Source organism: Chrysoperla carnea, chromosome 4 (genome assembly GCF_905475395.1).
Source record: "Chrysoperla carnea chromosome 4, inChrCarn1.1, whole genome shotgun sequence".
NCBI classification, from domain to species: domain Eukaryota; kingdom Metazoa; phylum Arthropoda; class Insecta; order Neuroptera; family Chrysopidae; genus Chrysoperla; species Chrysoperla carnea.
This window is the reverse complement of record NC_058340.1, coordinates 62,251,750-62,263,074: the sequence shown is the minus strand read 5'-3', so window position 1 is coordinate 62,263,074 and position 11,325 is coordinate 62,251,750. Positions and strand designations below refer to the sequence as shown.

General features: G+C 29.5%; 1 protein-coding gene across 1 annotated transcript in view; it reads right to left on the bottom strand.

The window, feature by feature from the left end:
- Positions 1 to 4,261: 4,261 nt before the first annotated feature.
- LOC123298314 (FMRFamide receptor) overlaps positions 4,262 to 11,325 on the bottom strand; it is an 83,608-nt gene continuing 76,544 nt past the window's right edge. Inside the window, 3 exon segments of the mRNA XM_044880283.1 lie at positions 4,262 to 5,446; positions 8,293 to 8,585; positions 9,340 to 9,496. Coding sequence (XP_044736218.1) covers positions 5,357 to 5,446; positions 8,293 to 8,585; positions 9,340 to 9,496 — 540 coding nt within the window. The 3' untranslated portion in view covers positions 4,262 to 5,356.

Here is an 11,325-nt window from a genome sequence, read left to right as displayed (position 1 = left end):
TTGTTTATCGAGTTGCTTCCAGTTTTTTTATTACTATTAAAAAATGGCTCAACCAATTCTGCTGAAAACAGTTCTTAAAAGTTCGATTACGCGTCGATAAAGCTCAGCCACGTGTTAATGTCATAATTGGTTCGCGAGATAATGGAGGCGAAAGAATCATAACGAATATAGGCACATACGCACACACACACACACACACAGGCATCACATTGAAAAGGTTTGATTCGGATATTGCGGCCTTGAAACCGCATAAATATGTAAAACTGAAGATTTTCAAAATCGGCCCCATTACATGAACTTTCTTTAGGAAGTTAAAAATTAAACCCTTAAAAATAAAATTTTACTTGGGTAATATACAAAATGCTATATAAAAAAAAAAAATATTCAGTAGCGGGGACTGTCGACAGAAGTGTAAACTTAATATAATAACTTAGATTACACTTAAAGCTTTGGAATAAAGTGTGTTTTTAAATTTTTTTCGTATTAATAGTATGAATAGTCAACCCTAGTAGCGCAGTTGGTTAAAGCGTAACCAATCCAGCCTCTAACAAAAATTGAGATGCTGATAAATGAAATTATCATATATGGTATCACAATGGGCTATATAGCCTAAGTGTGTTCTTCATGGACAGCCAATATAACCTAATCTAACCTAACCTAGTATGAATAAATAAAATTTCATAATTTGCAAATTGAAATTATTAACCCATCGGTCACCCATCCTAGAACTAAACGTGCCCAATGTTGCTGAACTTCAGTGTTGCCGGGTTTTGAAATTTTGGTTTGGCACTACTGCTCCTCAGAAATTTTATACTAGGTACGCCTATGGTATAACTGTGTGGCTGATCATTTCAAAGCAAAGAAGAAAATTATTATCTTTTATTTGCTTCAATAGAAATATTCTAAAATTATGTAGAAAATAAACCATTCCAATCTTTCGAAACATTTATCCTCGCAAGTTAAGTTGAACAATCCACGTTTCTTGAATGACGCCAGAACGTTTACTTACTCGAGAATAAAAAAACGTACGTGTCAAGATTCAAACCCATTTGTTGGTGTTAAAATTATTTGCCCTATACATTGGTTTTTTCAATGCATACAGCAATATGCAACAATAAAATGTGACTGTTGCTATAAATATTGCTTTGGTGAATACCTACCTTAACATTGAATTGTAGATGTACAATAATGTAGATATAGGTACCTATATGTAACTTCGGCTTATGTTCGGATTTCTTATTCGTTTTCATCTTGTTCGGTCCAAATAAAGAATATTAAATTTACTCAAATTGAAAAAATGAACCAGTGTGAAATGATTTCTTCATTAATAGACTTAACTTTTTACCTCTTTATACAGAGTGCAATCGTAACGAATGTCGTTTTAATTGAATACAGGAGTTTTCACTGTCACATGACGTCTCATTCCCGAATAAACAACGGCTTATTCGTAGTTAAATTCGCAAAAATAAATGTCGGTATCAGTCAGTTTGATTAAGGGCAACAATTCTTAATTAAACCTTGTACAAATATTTTAATTAAATTTTTTATAAAGTTGACTTACAAAATTAATAAATAGGCAACTTGAATTGCGATTACGTTATTCATGTATAGTAGTTTTTGATTTTTTGACAAACACTTAACATTTACGTCATACAAGTTGCCTATTTATTAATTTTGTAAGTCAACTTGAACATTAATCGTTCCATTGAATTAACAATTTATTATTTATTAACAAATAGAAACATTTCCTCCACTAACTCATGAGTTGAAAATGATATTTGACACCTGAGAAACCCCATTCCATGAGGTTTTAACAAATGCGGTTTCTTTTTTGTTCCTTTATTAGACGATTTTTATACCATGTATATGAAATATACTAAGGTATACTAAGATTAGTCAAAAGTTTGTAACGCTTAAAAATATTGATACTATGAACAAAATTTTGGTATAGGTGTTCAATTTTCGCCGATGTCAGGCGTACTTCACTTATCTCTACCTAATTTCAATAAGAAAAAAGAATTCAAAATCCAGCCATCTTAAAATCTACTTTTTCGTGTCGTTGCTAATTTTCAAAAATAATTGGAATTTTCTATACATATAATAAAAATATTAAAATTAAGACGATCTGTGGATATTTTATGAAATGAAAGATGTATTATTTCTATGATTTGAAAAAAAAACCATAAGAATGATTTAAACAATTTATATGTTCTCCGTACGTCTGTACAATTTTGGGAAATTTTTTTCGTGTAAATAATTTTATAGGTACAAATTCGATTTCAAATATAATCGTTCAATTTTTCAAAAAGTGATTGATCAGTATCACTTTTTTTTATTGAATGTGTACTTCCATACATAAGTATTCAGTTTAGCCATATAGTTTACAATATTCTAGACTCTAGAGCTACAAGCTATATTAACAGTTTGAGAACAGTGTTTGTTTTAATAACAGTTGATTTAATCTCTAGGTTATTCACTTAGACAATTCAAAACTATTATATTTCTTTCCCAGGTGTAAAATCTAAGGCCATGCAGGAACGACAGGTTTTTAATTATGTTTTTGTGAGGAATAATTATCGTAAAACAAACGAGTTATCTCACAATAGGGTATTTCACTATTTTTGAAAAAGTACTTCAAAATGTTGATTTTGCTAATAAAAAGCCACCAAAAATTTATTTCGGAAAAATACACACGCTTTCTTGCCAAAAACTGAAATTAAATTTTAAACCTAAAGTGAATATTGCAATTTTGGACCAGCAACTTTCTAGCGGCAAAAAGTTAGATGTAGATTCTGATATATGGACCCTCCTGACCATTTAAAAAAAAAACTTGCTCGATAGGTTGAGGTACAAAATAATTCTCTATGAAATGCTAAAATGACTATTTATAATGAAATGAACGGGCTTTTTTAATGAAATTAGGGGACCATTTTTATTAAATGGTATTAAAATAAAACCAATTTTATTAAAAAAATTAATTTATATTTTTTAACGTATATATTTACAAATAAAATAATTTAAAATTTGAATATTTTTTCTTAAATAGGTATATGATATTTCTTAAAAATATTTTAACATGAAATTAACATCATTTATATATTATTTTAATGCCTGCTTCACATTATATATTAATTAATTATTACATAATTGGACATACTTTTACAATTATCTGAAATAAAATTTCATTTTATACTCTTAATCTCACCAATTAAATTTTGGAATTTTGCTTTTTTTAAAAGTCCTTGAATTTTGATGGATGTATTGTGATTTTTCCCCCAAAAACAAATTTAAATTAATTTGAAATAAAATTAAAAATTATTAAATAATTTTTTTTTTAATTAATGTGGAATAATGCAGTTTATTTTAGATAAATTTGATAAATATTACAAAAATAATAAATTAAAAATTAAACCTTGTATAAGACATTTATCGGTATTTATGGGTATTTAAAAAAGGGTATATAACACATAGAGAGCATTTAGGGAGCATTCGCCTCGAGCGACAATGAACATGTCAACTGAGAAATTCTTTACTTGCTCCCGTGGTGTGTATATTATTTTTCTCCCAGGCGGAGGTAAAAAAGTGGCAACTTCGTTTTGCACAGCGCGGGGACGAAAGTTGACACTTTCTGCACGGAGGTGAGAACAAACATTTATTGGGTTTTGTAAAATTTTTGAATGGAAAAATTATAAGGAAATGATCGTGGGGAAATTTTGAACACAATACATACATTTTAATCCTCAATAAATTAAAACTCAAAATTAAATGGACGACTTTAGGAGTATTGTTGAAGGTATAAAATTTTTTAGTATTCACAAGACATTTATAGAAATTGATGAAATGAGACAGTGTGATATAGTCTTTATTTTAGGTACTAGATCTATTTTATCTAGCATCATAAATTTTCAAAAATAATTGGAATTTTCTATACATATAATAAAAATATTAAAATTAAGACGATCTGTGGATATTTTATGAAACGAAAGATGTATTATTTCTATGATTTGAAAAAAAACCATAAGAATGATTTAAAAAATGTATATGTTCTCCGCACGCCTGTACAATTTTGGGAAATTTTTTTCGTGTAAATAATTTTATAGGTACAAATTCGATTTCAAATATATTCGTTCAATTTTCCATTATTTATAAACTTTATGACGCTAGTATTTAATTTTTATACGTTGATGAAATGATAAAACATTTTTATTTTATCAAAAATAATATCAAAATTATATTCGATATGAATTTATAATTAATGCTATAAGAGCTGGCAACGTTATGAAAACGTTGATGTCATTTTTTTAAAAATTAGACACGTTCGAAAAAAGCTGCGAATATTGCTGAGTTTAAAATCAGTTTAAGACAAAGTTATACTCATGCGTACCTATACTTGTGCTTTTTTTATTCACGCCCATACGGTGGCGAAGAAGCACCCTACTTCAGGACAACATATTCTCTTTATTTAACACTTTAAAAAATTCTTCGATTTTTATATTTTGGCTGATTCTCAGCATTTTGTATCGTTTTCGAGATCGAAGCATTTGAAATTAAAAATTCGATTCTGCTCCCAAAACTTGTAATTGAAGAGAATAAAAATTATTATGTGGTTCCGATCAAAAATTTTATTTGATCGAAATATTAGATATTATAATTTTGACGATTTTAAGTATTTTTTGACTAGGGACAATTTTCACACCAAACCTCACCGTTTTCTATATATCTATAAGCGTTTAAAAAAATAAAGTACCTACGGATTTCTGCCGAAAATTCGTCATTAACGAAAATAAAGATTATTTTGTGGTTTTGATCAAATTTTTGATCTGAAATCCATTTGTTGTTTGACTAGTTATTTTGGACCGCCATATCCTCCAAAATAACAAAAATTCGCAGTTTTTTTTTTCATATGCTTATATCTCGAAAACGGGAAGCGTAAAGGTAAAAATGTCAATGATTAAAAAATACTGGGAATTGTCCAAAATATAAAATCCAATATTTTTTTTAAATGTTAAAAAAGATGTGGTGCTCGGAAGTAGTGTACTTTTGTTCCACCGTATGGGCGTAAATCGAAAAAGCAGAAGTTTGAATATGACTTTGTTGAGTACACTCAATAATTAAAAAAAAAACATTTAAGTGTGTCTGTAATTTTTAATAAAAAAGATCTAATATTTTCTTCTCAGGTAATAAAATTAAAAAATGGAAAATCTGATATTCCGTCTGAAAGTTCACTCTCGAGAACGTTACCAGCTCTTTTACCATAAGGTAACTAACTCGTGTAAGAATTACAAAGTTTCTTTTGTTTTTTAATTTAATTTATTTACAATAATACTTCATGTTGTAACTCGTCTTCTATTGGTTGTCAGTAATATGTACTGTTGGTTGTAGAATTTTCATGAAGAGGTCGTGCCAGCATTGATTTGGTTCGAGCTATACGCTTGAGTCGCTCAGCCTAGAAAATAAAGATAACGAATTAGAAGAACTGATAAAATAATGTTTTAACTCTTTTATTTTCTATTCCCATTTTTGCATTTTGTCAGGGGAAAAAAATTTTAACTTCCTTCAAAATTTACGCCATATGCAAAAAGTTTCGAGAGATTTTCTCCGAAACTATAAATAGAAAATTAAAAATTGTACGTAGGCTCGAGTTATCGGTCTGTGGGGCCTAATTTCATACAAGTGCCGTTCGATAAAATTAAGAATGGAAAAGGTATGAAATAATAATAATATTCTCAAAATATTATTGACTCCTTTTTCACAATATACCAATAATTTGAGCTTCTTTACCAAACGGGAGAGTTTTGGAGAAAGGCTCTGGTAACCTCAAAGAACTTATTTGCGTAATTTAGCTTCCAGAGGTTTTCTCCAAAACTATGCAAGATTGAATATTATGGGTGGTAAGTGATAGTCGACAGTGCCTAATCTTATACCAGATCTTTTTGATAATATTAAGAGGGTGAAAGGAGATAATTTTGCTTAGTTTAGTTTCCAGTAGTTTCTTATTGCATGCCATCCGGTAATATTAAATTTGTGAAAATTTTATGTCTTAAAATACGTTTAGAAAAATATTTTTCCCCTTTGGAAACACAAAATGGAGATAAAAGTTTGTGTGGAATAATTTACAGTGTTTTTTCTATTACCTACTGTAACAAATGATAAACAAGGATAGGTATTAAAATAACATATAGAATAGGGATGGCAAACCAATGGTATGCGACACAATATTTTGGGCACGCCAGCGATCACCAAGTTAGCATGAAGTATTTATATTACGAAGGAACGCGAGTGATGTTACGATCATGGAGTACTTATTGCTAATGACGCATGGTTTTTTTTACACTGAGTATAATAGGCTAAAGCTTTATTAAGGATGGATATAGGATGACGATTACGTGATTACAAAACCACTGTAAATGGTTGTGATACTTGATATAGATCAATAGCGCTTAACTACAACTGATTCTGCTACTGGGATATACCCCACGTAGGAACAACATTCCAGACAATTTTAAACTTTGTAGCTCTGGTATCAAATTTTATATTTAAATGAAACAGTCTAAGTAGAACGTAAAATTAGGTCTTTTACTATACTGGCATTGTTGGTATAACACTTGCTTACTTTGCCAGGCGTATTGGCTTGATTGATCCAAGATTTTTTTTACCTAACCAACCCGATCAGCAAAATATCCTACTTCTCTAAAAGATAATTTTAGGAATATATAGGAATATTTTTGCAGTGCTACTTTTCTGGTAATACTTTTGCAATAGACTTGTAGGGGTTCAGTAGTCTTTCCGAAAAGTATATCGATTATGACTAGAATAAGGAGGAAAACTTTTTTCGTTTTGTATTTTTTGAAACAACTTCGATTTTGCCAGCTCGGATATGATTACTGTATGGATTAAAGATAGAACATAGAATTGGAAAAACGATAGACATAAAAGTTGCAAGTGGTAACAGGGTTTAAAAAAGGATCTGTAGCAGAAACGAAAGAATGAGACACACGACTCCAAGCTCATACTAAAATTTTTCTCGTGAAATGATCCACCAGGAATTATGTTGATAAAGATGCTCCTATATGTAAAAGTAAGTTTATGCACCATAACGTCAGTTTTGCGCGGTACCGGCGAGTTCAGGTATAAGATTATAATTGTTTCACTCCTTCACTAGCAAATATGTACAGCGTTTTAGGATACTAGCTCTGCATAAGTATTCAAAGCGAATTACATAAATTCCGTACAGATATAAATCACGTAGTTCTTGAGAAATTGACAGAAGATCTAAATTTTTATGAACTTCTGGAACCGAATTTACACGATTTATTTCTGTACTGCATTTATGTAATTCCTCTTCGAATACTTATGCAGAGTTGCAGGAGTGAGACACGAAGGGGTGTGACATTCTTATTCTCACTTGTACCTCGCACTTTTACATATAGGAGCAAAGCTTTTTCAACACTATTTTTGGAGGGTCATTCCACCCGAAAAATTTGGGCGACTGGGCTTGTAGTCTATAAACTATTTACATAAATAGCATATTCTTTTAAATAAGGGTAAGACATCCTCTCAAATTACTTACATTGGGAAGGTACTCTCTTTTGAAATACAGTCCAAACAAAAATGGAAATTTTCGCGGAATTCATGCTGTATTTATATAAAAAAAATTACCATCTGTCACTACCATCCATCTAGGTTGACAAAAGAAAAAGATATGGCTAGATTAAGTAAGAATCGGATCAATTTAAAATGTTTTTTATGTTTTTCTTTATAATTGGTTCACATTAAAATAATTGAAATTCACTTTTTATACCATACATACAGAAATATATCAAGGTATTCTAAGTTTTGTCCCAAGTTCGTAACGCTTAAAATCACCTAATAAGTCCATTTCGAATGGTCTATCTGTCTGTGAATAACTCAAGAACGGAAAGAGATATCTATAGCTGAAATTCTTATATAGCGTACTCAGAACGTAAAAAGTGAGGCTAAGCTCGTTAATGAGCAACATGACTGTATACCCGTAAGGGCGTAAATTAGGCTAGAATAAATATAGTTTGTATACATGTATTGTATACTTTAATGTGTATGTATGTATGGTATGTATGTGTTTGTTTATTACTATGTACACTGAGGAAGTGAGAAGATACTCTTAATACTTTATGTGTAAGAGTGGCTATCTTTCTTTACTTATATGACATAAAAAAACAAACGATTGCGTAATCAACATATATACATGGTATTTAAACAATTATGTTTACTTTACTAGTTTTATTAAACAATTAAAAGTGGCTCATTACTTACTTCAATGTTACGCTGCGCATAAGCTGATATGTTTCTCTTAAGCCCGGTTGTACCGTTTGCGAGATGATAATGCGGCCCGGACGTATGATGGTGGATCGCCGACGTTGCAGAAGGAAACCTACGAGACATTGTCAATGAGGAATTGTACAAAGTGTCGTGCCGGGATGAACCCCATCGTTCACCCATAAACACCGCTTTGAACGTACGTCTGTATTTATCCGACAATGCACAATATAATAAAAAATTACATGCAGCATTCAAATTTACCATAAAATTAAATACGTTTCCCAAACCTATCAAATTTAAAAGAAAAAAAAAACGAATTAGTAAAGTGTTCGTATGTGTTTAGAAAAATAGATATATTTTTGATGAATCATCAATAGTATTTACGAAGTCGATTACCAGAATTAATTACATAAGTTAGAGCCGAAAATCTCAAACAGTTAATCTTGCGGGATTTAATGAGCATCAATAATTAGATCTTAAACGATCTACTAATGGAATAAGTAATATTCCGCACTAATTGACACAAAAAATTAATACTTCAGACTACATAGAATTTTTTTCTGCATTAAATTACAGGAGTTATTTTTTTATTTAAATAGATTCAGTATCACTAACTTAATGCAGTTAGCACAAAATCTTTACAAACCTCTATTTCCATAACCATGCACTTTAGACCAAAAATGGTTTTTATTGTAGATAATTAAACTTCCGGCCTTTTTCGTAATATATTTTTTTTGTATCACAAACCGTTTTAGACTTATACGGCTATGACTATTTACTTATTTACTCTTTGACCGATATCTTGTCTAATAATTGTTTAAACAATAAAATGATATGCTTAACTTTTAAATGTACAAATTTCCTAAAACTTTTACTCTAAACTTTTCTCTCTAAAATTAATGTTTCTGAAGATATTACGCGATTTCTTTACCAAGGTTTCAGAAGGTAATGTACCAACATTTATTTTCCCTTCAAGCATTCGTAGATATTTTCTATACACTTGGTTTGGGTCTTGTATTCTGTTTACGGCTTTTGACTTACCTCGAATAATATTATCTTCAGTCGAATCTGGTTGTGGTTGATGTACAGTCGTATAGACTAGAATAGCTGCTGTTGGACTTTGGCAAACTAAAAATAGTATAACAACTGCTATCAATGTAATTGTTATTCGATTCTCTTGTGTTGCTGAAGATCGTTCCTAAAAAAATTTAAAAATAAAATGTTACAAAAATTTCCTCGAATCAATAAAATAAGTTTATGAAGATTTAGGAATATGAAGGTTATTTTTTTGTAAATAAAACGCTGTTATTAGCTTGACCAGTAACTATTAATCTAGGCGGAGCATATAGCGATCTAGACAATTCATTTTTGATGGAAAATTATGAATGAATACTTGAAAGCTCATTTCATTTGTGTTGGTTTTAGAAAACTGATTCTCCCAAGTCAAATTAAATAGTATCTTTAAATCGATTTATTAAAGTTATAGGCCTACTTAGGTGATGATCGTATGTTTTTTTATAAAGAGTGTTTATTCGGACATTCTTCTGTAATTAGAAATGAGATCGATAATTCTCACATGCAAATATACGAAATTTTTAATAAACTACGGCACTTAATCAACGTATATTTGTGTTGATAATAAAAAAAACTTCTTTAAACTTAGTTTAATAATTGGTACAGTAAAAGATGTTACATAAATCTTCTAATAAAGGAAAATGATAGAAACCGCTCGCATTTTGCTAAAAACCTCATGGAACACATAAGTTAGTGACGCAAATGTTTCTATTTGTTAATAAACAATAAATATTTAATCCAATGAAACTATCAATGTTAAAGTTCACTTAAAAATTAGGAATTAGGCAACTTATTTGACGTTAACGTTAAGTGTTTGTCAAATAATTGAAAACTATTATACATGTATAACGTATACGTTACTCAAGTTGCCTATTAATTAATTTTGTAAGTCAACTTTAATATTAACCGTTTCATTGAATTGACAATTTACTGTTTATTAACAATTAGAAACATTTGCGCCACTAGCTCATGATATTTGACACCTAAGAAATACATTCCATGAGGTTGTAGCAAAATGCGAGCTGTTTCTTTGATTTTCCTTTATTTGTAACATCTTTAACTGTACTTAACTTAAATCTAAGCGCAAGACTTAAATTTAAAGTAAAATATACGCGTTTATGACGATATTTTCTATTTTTAAACAAAAATATATTGGAAATTTAAATTTTCATACATGAACATGGCGATTAAAGCCATAAAACCTTAAAAATAAGAAATAAAATAGTTTTAAAGTCACGTGTATTATGCATATAAAATTTTGGCGAACCAAAATTTGTACACAAAGCAGAAATAATTTCTCAATTGCATATATGTATGTTTATGTTATTTAAATAAATTCACTAATTAATTAACTAAATAAATATACATAAATTCTTTAAAAACATTTTTTTTCTTCAAATATCTAATTATAAAATAAAATGCCGATTATATTTTATCGATTTTATTATTTGTGTATATACAGCCACTAAAGATCCATGGATGTACAAAAGAAACCTTTTTTTTAAATACAGGTTGGAACTTAGCTTTTTTACTAAAAAAAAAATTTAATTCAATATTACTAAACAAAACTTGAAAAAGTTCAAAGCGAATTCAGAATTCAAAACCGTAGAGTAGTTACATTTTAGTGTCATATGGGTATATGGGCTTAAGTTTCATGAGTATATGGGCTTAAGAAACGTAGAGGAAAAGCTCCGAACCATTAAAATCCTATTTCGTGATTGATTTTCCCATTATATCAATTACTTTTGCACCTTGCAGTGTGGATTTACTTTGAAATGAGAAAGCATCATTTAGTATCATCATTTAGAGTTTCGTTTGAAATTAAATATACTCTTTATATTTTGTGATTAATGTGTCTCTCTGTACTTAAAATATGCAATTCCCTATATTGTAATTATGAAAAATTAAAATAGTGAAAAACATTAATTTATGCAAACGAAAATATTTGAAAAT